The 19,206-nt window shown below is 37.4% G+C and overlaps 1 protein-coding gene across 1 annotated transcript in view; it reads right to left on the reverse strand.

The window, feature by feature from the left end:
* Positions 1 to 626: 626 nt before the first annotated feature.
* Positions 627 to 19,206, reverse strand: part of PCDH11X (protocadherin 11 X-linked) — a 227,337-nt gene continuing 208,757 nt past the window's right edge. Inside the window, exon 7 of the mRNA XM_060183182.1 lies at positions 627 to 3,914. Within this exon, the coding sequence (XP_060039165.1) occupies positions 3,889 to 3,914 (26 nt within the window). The 3' untranslated portion in view covers positions 627 to 3,888. The remainder of the gene's footprint in view (positions 3,915 to 19,206) is intronic.

Below are 19,206 nucleotides of genomic sequence, written 5' to 3' on the forward strand. Positions count from 1 at the left end.
AAATGTTAGTCTTAATAATTTCATGTTGCTCTTTTCTACCTCTCTTTGCTTATTCCTCTTTTTTTTTTAGCCACCAGGTGCCTGTATAACAAATCCACTGGTCCCTGGTGATAAATTATTTTTCTTTTTCTATTATTTGATATTAAATAGAGAAATTGAGAAGAGAGGGGGTTAGAGAGGGAAACAGAAAGATAGATACCTGTAGCACTGTTTCACAGCTTATCTAGCTTTACTCCTGCAGGTGGGGACCAAAGGCTTGAACCCTGGTCCTTATGCATAGTAATGAGTGTGCCTAGCCAGTGTGTAACCTTCTGTTCTCACTCAAATTGTTCTTTAAGATGTAATAGTTATATTTCAGATTGGTTGCAACAGTGTCTGAATTGTACTTTTCCCTCCATAATATTTCATATGGTCTATTAGGAGAACATTTTGCTAAGTTCTGTTGTCGTTTGAAGTTAATAAATATCTAGTAATTATGTAAAATTATAGCATAATCATAAAATCATGAAGATGGAGCCAGCAAAATATCACACTTGGATAGTTGTCTAGTTTGTCATGTATGTGATTCAGGTTTGGGTGCTGCTCCTACTACATTAGAATAAGCTTTAGTATTATGGGACCTCTCTCTCTCTCTCTTTCTAAAAACATCAACCCAGACTGATAAAGTCCCAATAACAACACAATACTTGAAAAAATAAGCAGCCAGCTGCAAAAATGGCAAGAAATTAGTGAATTATAGCATTTTCTCAAAATTCAAGCATTAAAGAAATTTGTCCTTTGAAAAATTTCTCCATGGGACTAGAAAATAAATCATCTAAAAGAGTGCACAATACCATGTTCGAGACCCTGACACCACATAGGAGTACCATACACAACACCAAGAGAATCTCCATGAAAAGCAAATTGGTGCTATGGTGTCTCTCCTCCCTTTTATACAAATAATTAAGACAAAAGTCTTCATTGTATTTCTATAATTTCTTTGATATTTTACCAATTTAGTCAGTACTCAATTTATCTCTTTTCACTATTTAAATTTTATTTTTCTCATTACCAAATCTTCACTGCTATGGGCTTTTTTTCAGATAGAAATACAGAGATGGTTAAAGAATAGGAAAGCTATCAAGGGAGGAGATGGGATACAGAGTTCTGGCGGTGGGAATTGTGTGGAGTTGTATCCCTCTTATCCTATGGTTTTGTCAGTGTTTCCTTTATATAAATAAATAATAATAAAAAATACAGAGATGGGAGAGAAGGAGAGGGAGAGGGAGAGGGAGAATTGGGAAAGGGATTGGGTAAGGGAGAGGGAGAGATAGAGAGACCTCAGCCCAACGCTTCTGCCACTGTCATGGGGTCCAGGCAGAAATATGAGTTGTGTGTAGTGGCATAGCAGGTACACGACCCAAGTGAATTATATTTTTATTATTTATTTATTTATTTATTTATTACTGAATAGAGACAGAAAGAAGTTGATGGGGGAGAGTTAGAGAGACAGAGAGATACCTACAGACTTGCTTCTCTACTTCTGAAGCTTTCCTTCTTGAAGGTGGGGACCAAGGGCTTGAACCTAGGTCCTTGCACACTGTAATGTGTGTGCTTAACAGTGTGCACCACCATCTGGCTCCCCAAGTGAATTATTTTGTTAATCCAACTCTCAGTATTTCTTGAACATAGTGAAAATTCACATTTTTCACTTGTAATACCACTTTGAAAACATTTTTATCAAGTTACACACAGCAATTCATAATGATAAAATTGAAAAGCTAGATGTAATGTCTATTTTTGCTTGTCAAGTACAAATTTATTGAATTTACATTTTCTATGAAGTTTATAGCTGATATCACTGTCTGCATGACTCCAACATTCTTGATTTTGATCTTATTTCCTTTTTCTTTCTTTATGAAATATGATGAGAAGCAGAAATAGAGAGGGAGAGAATGACAGAGATATAGAGAAAAGGAGAGATTCCTGCAGCATTACTCCACCACTTATGAAAGTCATTTCCTGCAGATGGGGTAGGAAACTTGAAGCTGGGTCCTCATATCCTCATACATGGTAGCCTGTGCTCTCTACCAGGTGAATCACTACCTCATCCCTGATATTTTTGAACCGACACTCCTTTCACTAAAATTATTTTGATGTGGATATCATTCTACCTTCTCTTGGATGATACTTTCTCATTTCCCCCTATTCTAATTCTGAAATGTGGTAGTATCAGTCATCAGACATCTACATTTACACTCATTTTCTAGGTTATGTTATCCAATATTGTGGCTTTTCATTCTTCCTCTGTGTTCACACCTTCAAGACAAGTCAGCACCATGTGAAAAGAGACATTAGAATATCAATGTGTCCTAACCTCTGGAAAATTATTTTAATCTGAAACTAGTTTCTACAATATTGTTTAAATGAAAAAAATCCTTAGGTCTAAGAATTATAGTTTCCCTTGATTTCCCTTTTACTTTTAAATTTCATATCCGATACATAGAAAATTAATGAAAGTAAGTAGCATCGTGGGGTGAAAGGATTCATTAAAGCAAAATAGAAAAAATGCAAAGGTGGTCTTTTATAATTTACTGAAGCACCAGCAAAATAGGTCACTTTAAATACTATACTACTTTGACATTTGTATGACCTAGGTTCATACTTGACCCCTACCATACTGAATGAAGCTTCAGTGCTGCAGTCTCTTTTACTCTCTCTGCTTGTCTATGATTGTCTCTTTTTATCTGAGATAGAAATGTTGCAGCAGTGAATGCCTAGTGATGACAAAAATAAATTAATTAAATGCTATGAGTAGTCAACCACTCCAAAAAACAAGCTCAACTTTATATAGGAAATGTTATAACTGGCTTAAAAATTTTCATTGGTTATATTTCTTCAATCTTATTTTATTGCACAAAACACCTGTCTTGTGATTGGGATGGGCATGTTCACTCTTTGAAAATGATAATTTGTACTTGATATTCTACTTGGTTAAGTATGCATATCACAAAGACAGGACATGAGAATATAAACTACAAAGATATCATGGGAAGTATATATGGCATTACAAAACAGGATATGAAAATGTAACCCAGGTCTTGTTGGAATATGTCTGGTCAGTCAATCTTACATGTTACACCAAAATGTTTCTTTGAAGTTGATTATGAAAGTTAAACTTTGGCATTTTCCCCTCTGAGTGACAGATATAAAATAAAATTACTGAATATGGATGGAGGTCTCATCTTCATTTTCTTTCATGCTCTTCTTTTATTGTTGCCACCAGGATTATTATTGTGGCCCAGAGTCTGCATAACAACTTGTACAACTTCAACACTCCAAGTAGCTTTTTTTTTTTTAGATTTTCTTCTCATGATTGGTGAGACAGGCATAACCAAGAAGGAGAAAGGGAAGGAGAGATACAGAGGTATACATAGGAAGAAGGAAGGGTATCTACAGCATTGTTCAAACACTTGTGAAGCCTCCTTCATCCTGCAGCTGGGGACCAGGGACTTGAACCCGAGACCTCTTTGAAAATAATAACGTGTGCATTCCACTGGCTGTGCTACCACCTAGCCCAGTATTCCTTGTATTACTACATCCTGAGTTTGCACATAGAAATGTCTCTACCTACTGTCATGTCACAGAGTAGGGCTAATTCCCAAGAATGATGATTATATCTAATCTATTTTGAGCATGCTGTACTATCATTTGAGTGATGGGAGGAAGTTTCAGTTCAGGAAATTTAGTTGAGTCATCATAGAAAGATATTTAAGCAGAGTGGCATGAGTCAACTTAGAGAAATTCCAAAGATGGTAGTTGTGATGAGAATGACAGGTTTTATCCACCAAGTCCAGTCGACTCCCAACCAGGTGTTAAGCCAATTGGAGAAGGTAAAACTTCTGCCCGTCATTGCCTGTACTTGTCTGCATGTCCTGAAGAAAAGAGGAAATATTTTGTGAATAAACAGGGATATATACACAACATGCAATTTTCACTACGGCACAATTTTCTCCTTGGTCAGTGGTGAGAACATATAAAGCTGTTCATCTTTGAAGTATTGCCTTCCTCATTTAAGAATTTATAAGAAATACACAATTGATGGTATCATTGTGAATATGGTATCACATGTGGTATAATTATTAAAGGCCTTTATATGCCAAGTATCATCTTCTATTCCTATTACTAGGGAAAAGACAAAGTAAAGTAATTATATTAGTGGAATACTGCCCTTGTCCAGCAATGGGCTACAGGAAGGGAAGATTAGCATACGCAAGTATGGTTTTAACACGCCTTATCTATGTTAAGCATAACCTAAACTACATCTAACAACAGCCAGTGAGTGGCCATAGCCATATTTTTTTTCCACATAGTCACTGGTTATCACTAGGGATTGGTCATCTTTATCATAGTTTTCTTGTCTAATGAGTGTGTTGTACTAAAATGCTTTTGCAGGGGTGTAGTAAACCCTTATCAGTAGCTTTATTAGGGTTCCAACAAAAGAAGTCACCCAAAATATTAATTTCTCATGCAAAAAATTATTTTCTTTATCTATTCTGCTTATCTTTTTTTATTTATTCCCTTTTCTTGCCCTTGTTGTTTTATTGTTGTAGTTATTCTTGATGTCGTTGTTGTTGGATAGGACAGAGAGAAATGGAGAGAGGAGGGGAAGACAGAGAGGGGGAGAGAAAGACAGACACCTGCAGACCTGCTTCACCACCTGTGAAGGGACCTGCCTGCAGGTGGGGAGCCGGGGGCTCAAACCGGTATCCTGACGCCAGTCCTTGAGCTTAGCGCCACCTGCGCTTAACCCGCTGCGCTACAGCCCGACTCCCAAAAAATTATTTTACTGGTTTAGTTTCCATTACCAGACTGAACTAAAAGAGAATGTTGTCTTTTTTAAAAATTTTTTTAAACTTTGGATCAGTAGCCCAGGAGATGGGACAAAACTTCATATTCTTAAGCACTGGGTTCTGAGTTCCAGTCCCGGCACCACATTTGCCAGAATGATACTCAGGTTCTCTTTCCTCCTCTCTCATGAATAAATAAATAAATATTTAAACATTTCAGGTCAACATAAAATCATGCTTCAATTTTTCTCTGAGAAAAAGACTTCTGAATATTTGAAGGTATTGAATATAGCAATTGCTGAATAAGAATCATGGAGTTATAATTCTGTGTCTCATCTATGAATTTTGAAGACTTTCCTCAGTTTGTTACTTGCAAGGGAAACTCCCATTATGGTAACACTAGAGTGCTGGAAATGGTCAACAATATATATTTATTGTTTAAATATATGTTTGGTTTTATGATATATGTTTAAATATATGTTTGATTTTACAGAGATGAGAGAGCACTGGTTACTCTATAATAAAAAAATCCAGAAATATTGAATAATTGTTATTTATTAGGCTTGTGTATAATGCAAGGGGTAAATAAAGAAGTAGTACAGTTTACTAGAGAAAGGTTCTTTTTCAAGACAGGAATTTATTTTGGAGAAATGAAAATCTTATTAATTGCCTGTGAATATCTCATCAAGTATGGCTTCTTTGAGGAATTCTCAAATCTTCTAGAGGCTAGCATGTGCCTTAGAATGGATAAAATATGTTTTGAGAGTCAGAATAAAATGTTTGTGCCCACCACCAGAGTTCTGTGTCCCAATCCCTCCATTGGAAACATCCCTCTTCTTTATCCCCCTAGGAGTATAGACTAAAATTCCTTATGGGGTGTAGAAGGTGGAAGGTCTGGCTTCTTTAATTGCTTCTCCACTGAACATGGACATTGGCAGATTGATCCATACCCCCAGTCTGTTTCTTTCTTTAGTGGGATAGGGCTCTGGAGAATTTAGACTTTGGGACACAATGGAGAGGTCATCTGTCCAGGGAAGTCAGGATGGCATCAGAGTAGCACCTGCAGTTTGGTGGCTGAAAGGTGGTAAAATATAAAACAGGACAAATTGTTTAATAGATAGGAACACAAAGGTAGAAATAGAGCAGATGAAATTAGGAATATTCGTGTGGGAAGAAGCTAGTAAGTCTATTTTAGGTATATTCTTAGGGACCCATAACTTTAGTGATTTTTGCTTGAGTCTGATAGCTAACATGCAGGTGGACTAAGAATACACTCTGGGAAGATAGTGTCAGAGTTTAAAATAGGGCTAGAAAGCTGGATTATGGCAGAGAGTAGCTTACAACATGAGTAAAGTATATAAATACCATTAACTGTTTACCCCATCAATCTGACCTTGTGCCCATTTATATTCATACTTAGCACAGAAGCCTTTGTAACCTCTGAGTCCCTTTCAGAATTATACCCCTGTTATCTTACAATCTTGTTAATCATTATTAAATCACTAATAACAAAGTTTAAAAAGTTTAAATAAGGACTTGGATTTTTCTATCCATTTCCATCAAAGTAAACCCAAGTTTCTAAACTTCTTTTTTAAAATCTTTTTTATTGAGGGGAAGTTAATAGTTTACATTGCAATCATTGACACATAGATACAGCTTCTCATCTCCCCATGTTGTTATAACTTTAAAATGAAGTTTTCTTTTCTTTTCAAGAAGCGACTAGAAATAAACTAAATTACTTTTAAAATGTTTGTTCTTGAAAATTTGGAAGTTTTAAGTATGTTATAAAGGGGAGTGACTGAAGAGGTGTTGGCTGTCTTCTCTGGGTGAAGATCTGGAGGAAGTTCTATTGGTACAAGTCTTCTCGACTATAGGTAAAGCCAAGGGGTGAATCCTAGAAATTTAACAGTGGTGGAAGTAGTTAGAAATACTTGGTAGGACCGACCAGTCAACACCCATGTTCAGCGGGGAAGCAATTACAGAAGCCAGACCTTCTACCTTCTACAACCCACAATGACCCTGGGTCCATGCTCCCAGAGGGATAGAAAGTGGGGAAGCTATCAGGGGAGGGGGTGGGATATGGAGATTGGGTGGTGGGAATTGTGTGGAGTTGTACCCCTCCTACCCTATGGTTTTGTAAATTTATCCTTTCTTAAATAAAATAAATAAATAAAATAAAAATTAAAAAAAAAGAAATACTCAGTAGGAACCTGTCCAAACAGGTTTGAGAGACTCTTTGTATTGTGGGAAAGTTTCAAGAAGACTCAGTCTCTAGGTTATATTTTATGTTGATCTATGGCTGATTATCAGGTATAGGTTTATTAGAGTTAGCATAATTTTGGAGAATGTTTACTACTTGACCATCTGAAACTGTACTACCGTAAATAGTGAAATTTTGGGTCTATTACTAAATCAGTTGTAAGAAAATATTATCCACAGTGTAGTTAAAAGGGACCGTTTTTCTTTATTTGATAGAACAGAAATAAATTGAGAGAGGAGGTAAAATAGAGAGAGAAATAGACAGTTGCAGTGCTTTCTTCACTGCTTTTGAAGACCCTTCCTGCAGATGAGGATCAGAGGCTCAAACACTGATCTTTGAGCATAGTAACATGTGCTTAGCCAGATGCACCACGACCCAAGCCCTAAATGGACTAACTTAAAAATTATTTTATTTACTTATTAATGAGAAAGATAGAAAGAGAGAAGGAAAGAACCAGACATCACTGTGGTACATGCGCTGGTAGGTATTGAACTCAGATCCTCATGCTTGAGAGTCCAGTGTTTTATCCACTTTTCCACCTCCTGGACCACAGGACTTACTTTTAAGAAAGTTTTGGGTACGGTCCTAGTTCTATGTAATATAATCAACGATAGAGTGATCTAGGACTGTCAAACTTCTACTGTGACTTTAGTGAGAATCACTTTTAGTGTCGATTGACTTTACTTTCTAGACAGTTGTGGATTCCAAGAAGCGCTGTGATGATAATTAATTTACATGGCTTTGGAAATTTGTTAGGTACTCTGCAAAGTTAAAACAGATCCATTAACTGACTATAGGGACCAAGGCAAAATTAAGTGTAGGATAATATGGTCAAGTAGAGCTGTCATGACTTTTGAAGATTTTTATGTTTTAAAATGTCTTGATCTATCTGGTGAAGGTGTCTACTAAAAGTAATAGATCTTATAGCCCTGAGAAGATGGCATATGAGTAAAGTCAAGGAGCCATTCTTCACTAAGGTAGTAGCTTCTGCATTGTATGGACTCAAGGAAAAGATGTCTCTCAGGGTTTGATAAAAATCAGGTAATGCAACTTTGGGACATGACCCTTGATGCTCTTTTGTGTGGTGTGTCCCAGGAAAAGAGACTTAATGAATTTACCTAGAGTGTAAGATCTAAGTTGAAGAGCATATAATTTTTTTATTGTGAGGCTTTAGTTATAAGTATGTTTTGTGTTGTTTCATTTTTATTTATTTAAAAAAGGAGACATTAACAAAACTATAGGATAAGAGCAGTACAACTCCACACAATTCCCACCTCTAGATCTCCGTATCCCATGATAGCTCTCTTATTCTTTATCCCTCTGGGAGTATGGAGCCAAGATCATTGTGGGATGCAGAAGGTGGAGGTTCTAGTTATAAGTATTTTTAACTATACCTAGTGAAAATTTTATACCAGACATTGGGGAGTGTATACATATGTTGATGATTGTTTCCTATTTTGTGATACTTTTGTGAATTACTGTCTATCTTAGAGGTTCATCTTAACAGTCCCTCCTTGGAAGTCTTGAGATCTTCATAGAGGGGCTAAGTAATTAGTTTGAACCTAGGTTGAATAGCAACCAGCCATTCCCAAGCAAGTGTATAACTGTTTTCTTAAAGTTAGTGCCTCCATTTGTAAAATGCATTATTTTTTCCTTGAGGTGGGCAACTTACTTAACTTTGGAGTCAGAAGTAGACTAAGGAACTAGATCTGTAATTAGAAAATCTGGGCTTTAATTGGAGAGAAACTGTATCCATACTCAGACAATTTTTATAAGATATAGATGGTTTTGGGAATTTGAATTGTATTTGCTAGGGTTTCAAATGAGTAAACCATCTACATAATGAAAGTCAGTATTATTTGAAAGTAGCTAGAGAGTAAACACATCTTTGGACTATGAGTACCTAAAAAAATGAGGGTTACATTCAAATACTAGGGGCAAAACGGTATAGGTCAATTGATTGGTTGTGGAGGAATCAGTGTAATTCTATTTAAATATGAATAGGTACTTGGAATTGGAGTGAAAAGGAATGCAAAATGAGGTTTTCTTTAAATTTACTGTTGTGACCCAGATAGTGTCTTTTGGGACCAGGCTTAGTTGTGTATACAGATTTGGTACTATATAGGAACCAAAGTCTAATTTACAATCTTTATGTCTTGAACTGATATATATATATATATATATCAGAATATATATATATATATATATATATATATATATATATATATATTCTCCTCTAGTTTTCTTTATAGCTAAATGGCAGTGTTTTGAAAGGGGATACAGGGAATTAAGAGTTATATCTGAAGGAAACTTTTAATTAAGGGCTGTAAGCTCCTGCAAGCTACATGCTTTATGGAAAATTATTCTCTTTTCGGAACATTTTTGAAAGGCTTTTAGATGTACCTGAATAAGAGTGGCAAAGATAACACTGTGGTATCATTTTTAAAAGTTTTTTATTAGTGATGTAATAGTGTTTTAAAAGATTATAAGATAATATGGGTACACTTCTATACCACTTCCACCACCAAATTTCTTTGTCCCTCATCCCTCCAACAGAAACTAGCATTGTTCCCCCAAGGTCATATTTATGGGTTAAGTACAATATGATTTTTCATCTTTTGAAGCTCATTTATTTCAATTCTCTTTAAATTTTTTATTGTCTTCATTTATTTGTTGAGTAGAGACAGCCAGAAATCAAGAGGAAAGGGGAGACAGAGAGACAGAGAAACAAAGAGACACTTGCAATCCTGCTTCACCACTCACAAAGTTTCCCCCTGCAGGTGGGGATAAGGGTTTCAAACAACATCTTGCACATTATGACATGTGTGATCTACTAGATGCACCACCACCTAGCTCCTTTGAGTGAAATAGTCCCATAGTTGTCCTTCCTTTTTCCTCTTCCCTCTAAGATAAGAGCAATACTACCTAGCTTCCTCTGGATTTCTCCAAAATTTCTTACCTCTCACAATTTCTTACCTGTCTCCTTGTCACAAAAGTGCTGCATCTTGGTGGGACTGGGATTCAAAGTCATCTGGTCATCTTTTCCTAACATTTCCTTCTCTGGGAGTATGGACCATAACTTTTTGGGATGCAGAAGTAAGGAGTTATAGCTTCTATAATTATTTCTCTACTGAATATGGATGTTAGCTGGTTGATTGATACTCTCAGTCTGTCTATCTATACCTACTAGGGTAGAATAGGGCTCTGGAGAGTTGAGGTTCTGGGACCCATTGGTGAGATCATCTGCCTAGGGAGGTCAAGATGAGACTATAGTAGTACCTGAAATTTGGTGGCTGAAAGGTAGTAAGATATAAAGCAGGACAAAAATGACTAAAAAACAGGGCCCAAAAAGTATGGATAATATTGATGAGAGTAGGGATCCTGGGGTGGGAAAAGGCTAGCGTATCTATTTTGGGTATGTTCTTAGGAGTCCAGGACTGTAGTAATAATTGTTTGAGCTTGATAGATAACATGAAGGTGGACCAGAAACATTGTCTTTAATGATTTTAGAGTGCAGAATAGAATGTGAAGGTTTGGATATGACAGAGAGTGGTTCCCAAAGTTGAAAAGATGTATAAATACAATTAACTATTTACCACATTGATCTGACCCAAGGTTATTTATATGCATATTTAACAGCAAAACCTGTATAACCTGTGCGTCCTTGTTGGTTGAAGCTCATAGTCCATATTCACAGCTGGGAACAGTCTAGGCTGCACATGCTACAGTACCAATTCTTCTCGAGTGGCAGAGTAGGATGACCCAGCCTCTCTTCAGAGAGTATAGCTGTCCTTACCATTGCTAGTGTGTAGTGAGGTTATTGTCCTGAAGAGGCCTGCAAAGTGACCATTGAGGACATTCTCAATGGAAGTGACCAATGATGGTAAAAAGAGGAATGTATTTAGAGGTCTGGGCTCATACTATGTGGGAATCTAAGGATTTCTTGCCTAGCACCTCAGGTAATTAGGTGGCTTGGTATTGACCAACTGACCATTAGTAAAGTGAGCTAGTCACTTTCCCCTTTCCAGTTTTTTATAGTCTTTCTTTGTTTAACAAGCCTAAACTTTCTTCTAGTTGTTAAAGCATTAAATACTATTTGTGATATACAAGCCAGTATTAGATTTACTGAGTATGGCCTTGATTTGGAGAGGTAATAGAGCTAAGTTTTTAGTGGGATCCAAGTTAAATTTTTGGTATTTACTTGTTTCATAATTATAAAAATGGTTGTCTAAGGGACAAAAATTGTCATTTACTTGATATTTATATTTTGCCAGAATATTTCTTGGCGAATTATATACAGTGGTTCTTCTAAATACTTGTAAGAGGTGACAATAATGTTGATGTCCTGTCAGAAGAGATTAAAAGATAGAAGAGTAAACTGTATATACTATCTCTAATATAATTAGTTGAATAGCTACAGTGAATATGCGAAGTGAAGTATGGGTAGGAATGGAAGATGATAAACATGGGAGTCTCCATAGTCACCAGAACTGCTCAATAGAACACAACTATCTCTAGTCCACTATAGTAAAATGTGACTTCCATTGACATTATCTTTTCCTCATTTTAGGTAAGGGAAAGGATTAACTCCCCCCTTTCTTTCTTTTCCTTGAAGAAAGAAAGTCAAAGGCACACATGTAGCAACCCTTCAAGTCAGAGGCATCCCACTTGATCCCCGAGTTCTCAAAACCATGTATAGTGACAACCCTACAGGTTGGAGATATACTTCCTAGGACCTGGGATGCCCCAAATTGTTACAGATCTAGAGTCTCTACCAAATAAATATTTGTACTGTTATAGAAGTAGGGTATGAATCATCTACCTAGTGTTTGGACGCAAATCTGGTTACCTCAATGGAGACTTCAAAGACCAAATTCTAGGTGGCTCACCATTTTTTTATTTATAAACGAGAATCTTGTCAAGTAAATGAAGCAGGTTGGGGTGTCTTTTCCAGGGACAGACAACAAAAGGTTAAAATGAAGAGAAAGATTTCATACCCTCACAGACTCTTTGTATCCAGGAGAAAACTTTAAACCTTCTGTAACTCAAAAAAGCAGCCCTGGCTAGAAACTTTCATTTGTTACTCCTTAAAAATTAGCATCTATTTCATGGTAGCATCTGGAACTTGGTGGATGAATGAAGAGTTAACATATAAAGCCAAACAAATTGTTGACTAATCATGAACCTTAAGGCTAGAATATTGCAGATGAATACTTGGGGGTCTCTGTTTGGTAGATAGTTAGTAGGCCTATTTTAGTTATATTCCAAAGGGCCCATGACTATACTCATTTTTCTTTTTTTTCCTTCCTGAGCCTGACATCTGATATGCAGGTGGATCCAAGTTATTGTCTGGGGAGATGATATCATGGCTGGAAAAAGGACCAGAAAGCTGGATCAGGGAAGAGAGTAGCTCCCAAACATGGGAAAGGTGTATAAATATTGTTGACTGCAGACCCCATTGATTTGATCTGATCTGGGCCCCATATTAAACTTAGGAGCCTACAATTTGTTTGGCTCTATATGTTAACTCTTTCAGATACCAGGTTCCAGATGCCACCATGATTCCAACCAGACTTCCATGGTCAGATGACCGCACCAATGTGCCCTGGAGCCCACTTCCCCAGAGCTCCACCTCACTAGGGAAAAGAGCGAGACAAGCTGGGAGTATGAATCGACCTGCCAATGCCCATGTTCAGAGGGGAAGCAATTACAGAAGCCAGACCTTTCACCTTCTGCACCCCATAATGACCCTGGGTCCATACACCCAGAGGGATAAAGAATAAGAGGGCTATCAGGGGAGGGGACAGGATGCAGAGTTCTGGTGTTGGGAATTGTGTGGTTTTTGTCAGTGTTTACTTTTTATAAATAAAATGTCTTTTAAAAAATTAGCATCTATTTCGTTTAATTCCCAAAGGACAGTGCATCCAGTTTTGGGTTAGAAACTTTTTTGAGGACTAGGATCTCTTGGTCCCCAGTCTCTGAAGAGGGTGAAAAAAGCTTATCCTATATAATTGCTCTGTTTCTAGATTTTGCAACACATCCTGACTAGGTAAAGGAGATTGAAATTCAGTATACCAAAGTCTTTATGTTCTCTTCTTTAATCCCCAATCTATGTGTTAATACTTCTAACATAACCAGTCATTTCTTGCCCTGTGCAGTGCCTCAGGGCAGCCAAATTTGGTTCAAATAGGTCGGTTCAACTGCCTCAAAGAGGTTCAGATGAGAACTTCAAAGTATCACAGAATAGTTCATGGTTTTCTTAAGCATAGCAAGAGAAAAAAATCTGAATTTTTATTAGATGATTCTTCTCCAAACACAGCTGCACAATAATTGAAATTAATGGACAGTCAAATGAACTCTTTTTTCCCTTTTTCTTATTATCACTCACTTTTATATTCGTAAGTACTCTATTCTCTCTTGGCCCAAGACTTATTAACTAGATGACATACTAACTGAATGGGTTTTTGTTAAACTTAGAAAATTAAGACCTTAAAAGTTTACTTCAAAATATTGATATTTTCAAAATTTTAATATTAGTAAAATCCTTTGTTCTAAACCCATGTTTACTGGGTGGGAAATAACACATGTTATCTGATAAAAACTAATTTTCTCTATTTTGAGAATTTATTTTTCCCACCATGCCATCAGATGAGAACCTAAACCCTTAAGCTTTAGCTAAATAAATTCCTATTCGACATGTGACTTGGGGTCATAGGTAAAATATTTGATTTCTTTCTAATTCTTGCATTGGTTACCTGCCTGGGGACTTGACCTGCAAAGCAAGCAGAAGCATTTAATTTATGGGGATCTGAATGGTGGATATATCTTCCAGACAGTAGGAATCAATGTCTTACTTCACTCTCTGTTTTTCGTTCTAATTCATAGTCTTCCCTCTTGTTTTCTTACATTTGGAGAGGGGATATTTATTTATTAATTGTCATCATTGAGGTTTCACCAATCCAGACCAGCTTTTTCAGACAGAGACAAATGGAAAGAATAATACCTGCAGCACTGCTTTGCACCTTGTGAAGCTACTATCCTTCAGGTGAGGATGAGGTACTGAAACTCAGGTCTTTGCACAATGTAACATATGCTTTCATCAGAGTGTGCCACCATCCAGCCCCTAGACCAGTATCTTCTTTTTATATTTTTTCTTTATTAGGGAGATAAATGGTTACAGTTGAGTGCAAATATAGTAGTTTGTACATGTGTAACATTTCTCAGTTTTCCACACAACAATCTAACTACTTCTAGGTTCTCCTCTGTCATCATGTTCCAGGACCTGAACTCTCCCCACTCTCACCCCAGACTCTTTTACTTTGGTGCAATACATGAACTCCAGTCCCAGATCTGCTTTGTGTTTTCCCTTCTGTTCTTATTTTTCAACTTCTGTATATCAGTAAGATCATCTTATATTCATCCTTCTGTTTCTGATTTATTTCACTTAACACGATTCCTTCAAGGCTCCATCCAAGATGAAGTGAAGAAGGTGAATTCACCACTTTTAATAGCTGAGTAGTATTCCATTGCAGACATATACCACAACTAACTCAGCCACTCATATGTTGTTGGATACCTCAGTTGCTTCCATGTTCTGGAAATTACAAATTATGCTGCTATGTACGTAGGTATACACAGATATTTTTGAATGGGTGTGTTTAGTTCTTTAGAATATATCCCCAGGAAAGGAATTGCAGGGTAATAGGGAAGGTATACTTCTAGCTTTCTGAGAGTTTTTCAGACTGTTCTCCACAGAGATTGGACCACTGACATTCCTACCAGCAGTGCAAGAGGGTTCCTTTGTCCTCACAACCTCTCCAGAATTTGTTGTTACTTTTTCTGATGTGTGACATTCTCACAGGAGTGAAGTGATAATTCATTGTTGCCTTTCTATGCATTCCTCTGACAATTAATGATCTGGAACAGTTTTTCATATGTTTATTGGCCTTTTGGATCTTTCTGTGGTTAATATTCTGTACATATCCTCTCCCCATTTTTGGATGGGGTCATCTGTTGTCTTGTTGCTGAGTTCTTTATATATTTTAGTTATTAGCCTCTTGTCTGATGTATGACATGTATATATCTTCTCCCATTTGTTATGGAGTCTCTTTGTCTGGGTGGTGTATACTTTTGCTGTGCTGCAGGGCTAGCATCACCAGAGAGAGACCAGGAACTCGTGGCGGCATGGTAATACAATTCTTTATTTGTGCAGGAGCTTCAGAGTCGGGTGTGAGCACAGCGGGTTAAGCCACTCCAGGTTATATTATGAGTCCCAGAGGGCGTCCTTCTTCTGGAAAAAGTGGCAGGGGGGTACAGTAGAAGTGGCAGCGGCAGCCGGACATGTCTACCGAAATGGGAGCTGCTCGGAAAAACGCAGAGAGCTTAGGGTGGGTCAGGATCAGGGAAGGCTTTGCTTTCTCTAGAAAGCATGTATGGTGCTGGGTAAGCTGAGTGACCGTCTCCTTTAACTCTTGGATCCCATCCTTAAGGTCCTTTAGCCTTTTGGGAGGGGGGCCTGCATATCTCCTGAAAGGAGCAACCGTGGTCAAGAGGATCCAAAGTGTGGCCCAGAGCAAAATGTCCCAGAGATAGAAAACCTGTCTATTGAAAAAAGAGTAGAGGGTTTGGGAAACCTCTTCATAAGGAGGAAGGTCGCCCATGGCAGACGGTGTCTCAGAAAAATAAGAAGAGGGAGAAAAGGAACCGCAGTGCCTTCGTTAAACATGACGCTGCAGAGAGCCAAATGGCTGTATACTTATTTGGGGCACCTTTGTACATCTGCTGCTTGTGTGGAGCTGGTGGCCTGGCATTCGGGTGCCATAATGCCAGGCTAGCATTGAGGGTGGGAGAGAGGATCCAGGAACTCATGGTGGTGTGGTAATACAATTCTTTATTCACACAGGAGAACCCCAGAGTCGGGTGTGACCACAGTGGGTTAGGCCAAGTGTCACCAAACCACAATAGCCGCCTCCCACTCTGCACGCCAGCCCTCTCTAGGTTGGGAAGAGAGAGAGAAAAGAGAGCAAAACCAGGAACAGAAGTGGGTTTTATGGGATAAAACCAGAAGTGGCAAGTTGGGAATGGAGATGGCTAGGAAAGGGGATGAAGAAAAGAAAAAGGCACGCTGGGAACTCCTTAGCTACCATTGCTATGGTTTTAGCTGGCAGGAATTAGCAATACCCTGAGGGGATAATGTGGTGGTGAGGAGACCTTTAGTCATTTATAAGACAAAGCAGAAGATTGGTATGTAGATAAAGGGACTGGCCCTGCTAGCATAGGGTGGTTTGTGGGCCCTGCCTAACTAAACCACATCTGCACAATTTCCCAACACTGTGCAGAAGTTTTTTTTTAAATTTGGTGTAGTTCCATTGGTTTACTTTTGTCTTAGTCTTCTTTGTAGTAGGATTTGTATCATTGAACATACCTTTAACATTTTCATGGAAAGGAGTTCTGCTGATGTTTTCCTCTAAGTATTTGATAGTTTCTGGTCTAACATCAATGTCCTCGATCCATTTGGAATTTACTTTTGTGTTTGGTGAAATATAGTGATTCAGTTTTATTCTTCCGCATGCTTCAACCCATTTTTTCCAACGTTATTTGTTGACGAGACACCCCTTTCCCCCATTTAATAGTCTGGGCACCTTTGTCAAAAATTAGATGTCCTTAGGTGTGGGGGCTCATTTCTGGGCTATCAGTTCTATTCCACTGGTCAGTGTGTCTATTCTTGTTCCAGTACCAGGCAAGTTTTAATGACAATGGCCCTATAATACAAATTTGAGAACTGGTAGTGTGATGCCTACAGTTCTGTTCTTATTAGGATTGTTATGTTTATTTTAGGTGTTTTATGATTCCAGATAAACATTTGTAACACTTTTATTATTCTCCATAAAAATTGGGTGGAGATTTGATGGGGATGGTATTAAATTTAAATACAACTCTGGATAGAATATTAATTTAGGGGGGCCAGGCAGTAGTGCACCTGGCCTGAAGTGAAGGACCTGCATAAAGATCCAGGTTCGAACCCCTGACTCGCTACCTGCCAGAGGTTCAATTCACAGGTGGTGAAGCAGGTATTCGGGTGTCTATCTTTCTCTCCCCTTTCTCTGTTTTCTCCTCCTCTCTCGATTTCTCTCTGTCCTAGCCAACAACAATGAAAACAATAATAGCAACAAGAGCAACAAAAGGGAAAAAATGGCCTCCAGGAGTGGTGGATTCATAGTGCAGGCATCAAGCCCCAGCAATAACACTGTAGGTAATAAATAATAATAATAATAATAATAATATTGTTTATGTTAACTCTTCCAGCCAGTGAACATGGAAAATCTTTCTACATTTTGTATTTTTCTCTGCTTCCTTGAATGGTGACTCACAGTTTTCAGTATACAAGTCTTTCACTTCTTTGGTTAGGTCTATTCCTAGGTATTTTGTTGGTTTTGTTGCAATAGTAAAAGTGATTGATTTCTGGATTTTTTTTCTTCTTAGTGTTTGCATAGCTGTATGTCACCAAGTTTTTTTAAATTTATTTTTTATTTAAGAAAGGATAAATTAACAAAACCATAGGGTAGGAGGGGTACAACTCCACACAATTCCCAAATTTTGTATGTTAATTTTCTAACCTGACACCTAACTATATTGCCTGATAATTTCCAAGAGCTTCCTGCTGGATTCTTTAGGGTTTTCTATGTATACTATCATATCATCTCTAAATAATGATACTTTGATTTCTTATTTTTCAATCTGCATCCCTTTAATTCCTTGCTCTTACTTGATTGCTATGGTGAGAACTTCCAACACTTTGTTGTACAATAACAGTGATAGTAGGAAGTCTTGTCTAATACCTGATCTAAAGGAGAATGCTTCCACTTTTTCACTATTGAGTATGATGTTGGCTATAGGTTCGCTATATATGAACTTCTCTATCATGAAGACTTTTCCATCTATTCCCATTTTTGTAGAGTTTGTTCATGAAGAGATGTTAGATTTTGTGAAAGACTTTCTCTGCATCTATTGAGATAATCATGTGGATTTTGGTCCTGCTTTTATTGATGTGGTGGATCATATTGATTTATTTATGTATATTTAACCAGCCTTACATTCTTGGGATAAACCCCACTTGGTCATGATGTGCAATCTTTTTTAATATATTGCTGTATTTAGTTATCTAGAATTTTGTTCACTATTTCAGAATCTATATTCATCAGAGGTATTGGTCTATAGTTTTTTTGTGTGTGTCCCTGTTTGTTTTTGGTATGAGGGTGATGTTGGCTTCATAGGAGCTGAAAGTCTATGTTCTTGTGCCTTCAATCATTTGGAAGTGCTTTAAAAGTAGCAGTATTAACTCTTTCTTGAAGGTATTGTAGAATTCATTTATAAACCATTTTCTCTAGGACTTTTATTATGGGAAAGTTCTAGATAACTGCTTCATTTTTTTTCTTTTGGTTGTGATTGGCCTGTTGATATTTTCTAGTCCTCTTTGTTTAATGTTGGAAGTTTGTAGGAATCTAGGAACTTATCCATTTCTTTCAGGTTCTATAGCTTGGTGGCAGATGGTTGTTCATAGAAGCCTCACATGACACTTAGGATTTTTGTGGTGTCTGTTATAATAATTCCTCTTTCATTTACAATCCTATTTATTTTAAACTTCTCCCCATTTTTTGTTTTATGTGAGTCTGGCTAAGGGTTAGTCAATTTTGTTTAGTTTTTTGAAGAGTCAACATTTAGCTTCATTGATCTTTTATGTGGTTCTCTTATTATTTGATTTTATTTATTTTTGTCATAATATTAGTTATTTCCGTCCTTCTGGTTGCTTTAGGTTTCCTTTGTTCCTCTTCTTATAAGTCTTTAAGGTGTGAAGGCAAGTTGTTTACTTGAGCTTTTTTTGTGTGTTTCATAATGGGTGCTTTTATGGTTATGAACTACCCAATAAGTACTGCCTTAGCTATGTCCCAAATGTTTTGATAACCCACTATAATGACAAATAAAAATTAAAAATGAAAAATTGGGAGTCGGGCAGTAATACAATGTGTTAAGCGCACGTAGCGCAAAGCACAAGGACAGGTGTGAGGCTCCCGGTTCAAGTCCCTGGCTCCCCACCTGCAGGGGAATCCCTCCACAGAC

This window comes from Erinaceus europaeus, chromosome X (assembly GCF_950295315.1).
Source record: "Erinaceus europaeus chromosome X, mEriEur2.1, whole genome shotgun sequence".
In the NCBI taxonomy this organism is placed as follows: domain Eukaryota; kingdom Metazoa; phylum Chordata; class Mammalia; order Eulipotyphla; family Erinaceidae; genus Erinaceus; species Erinaceus europaeus.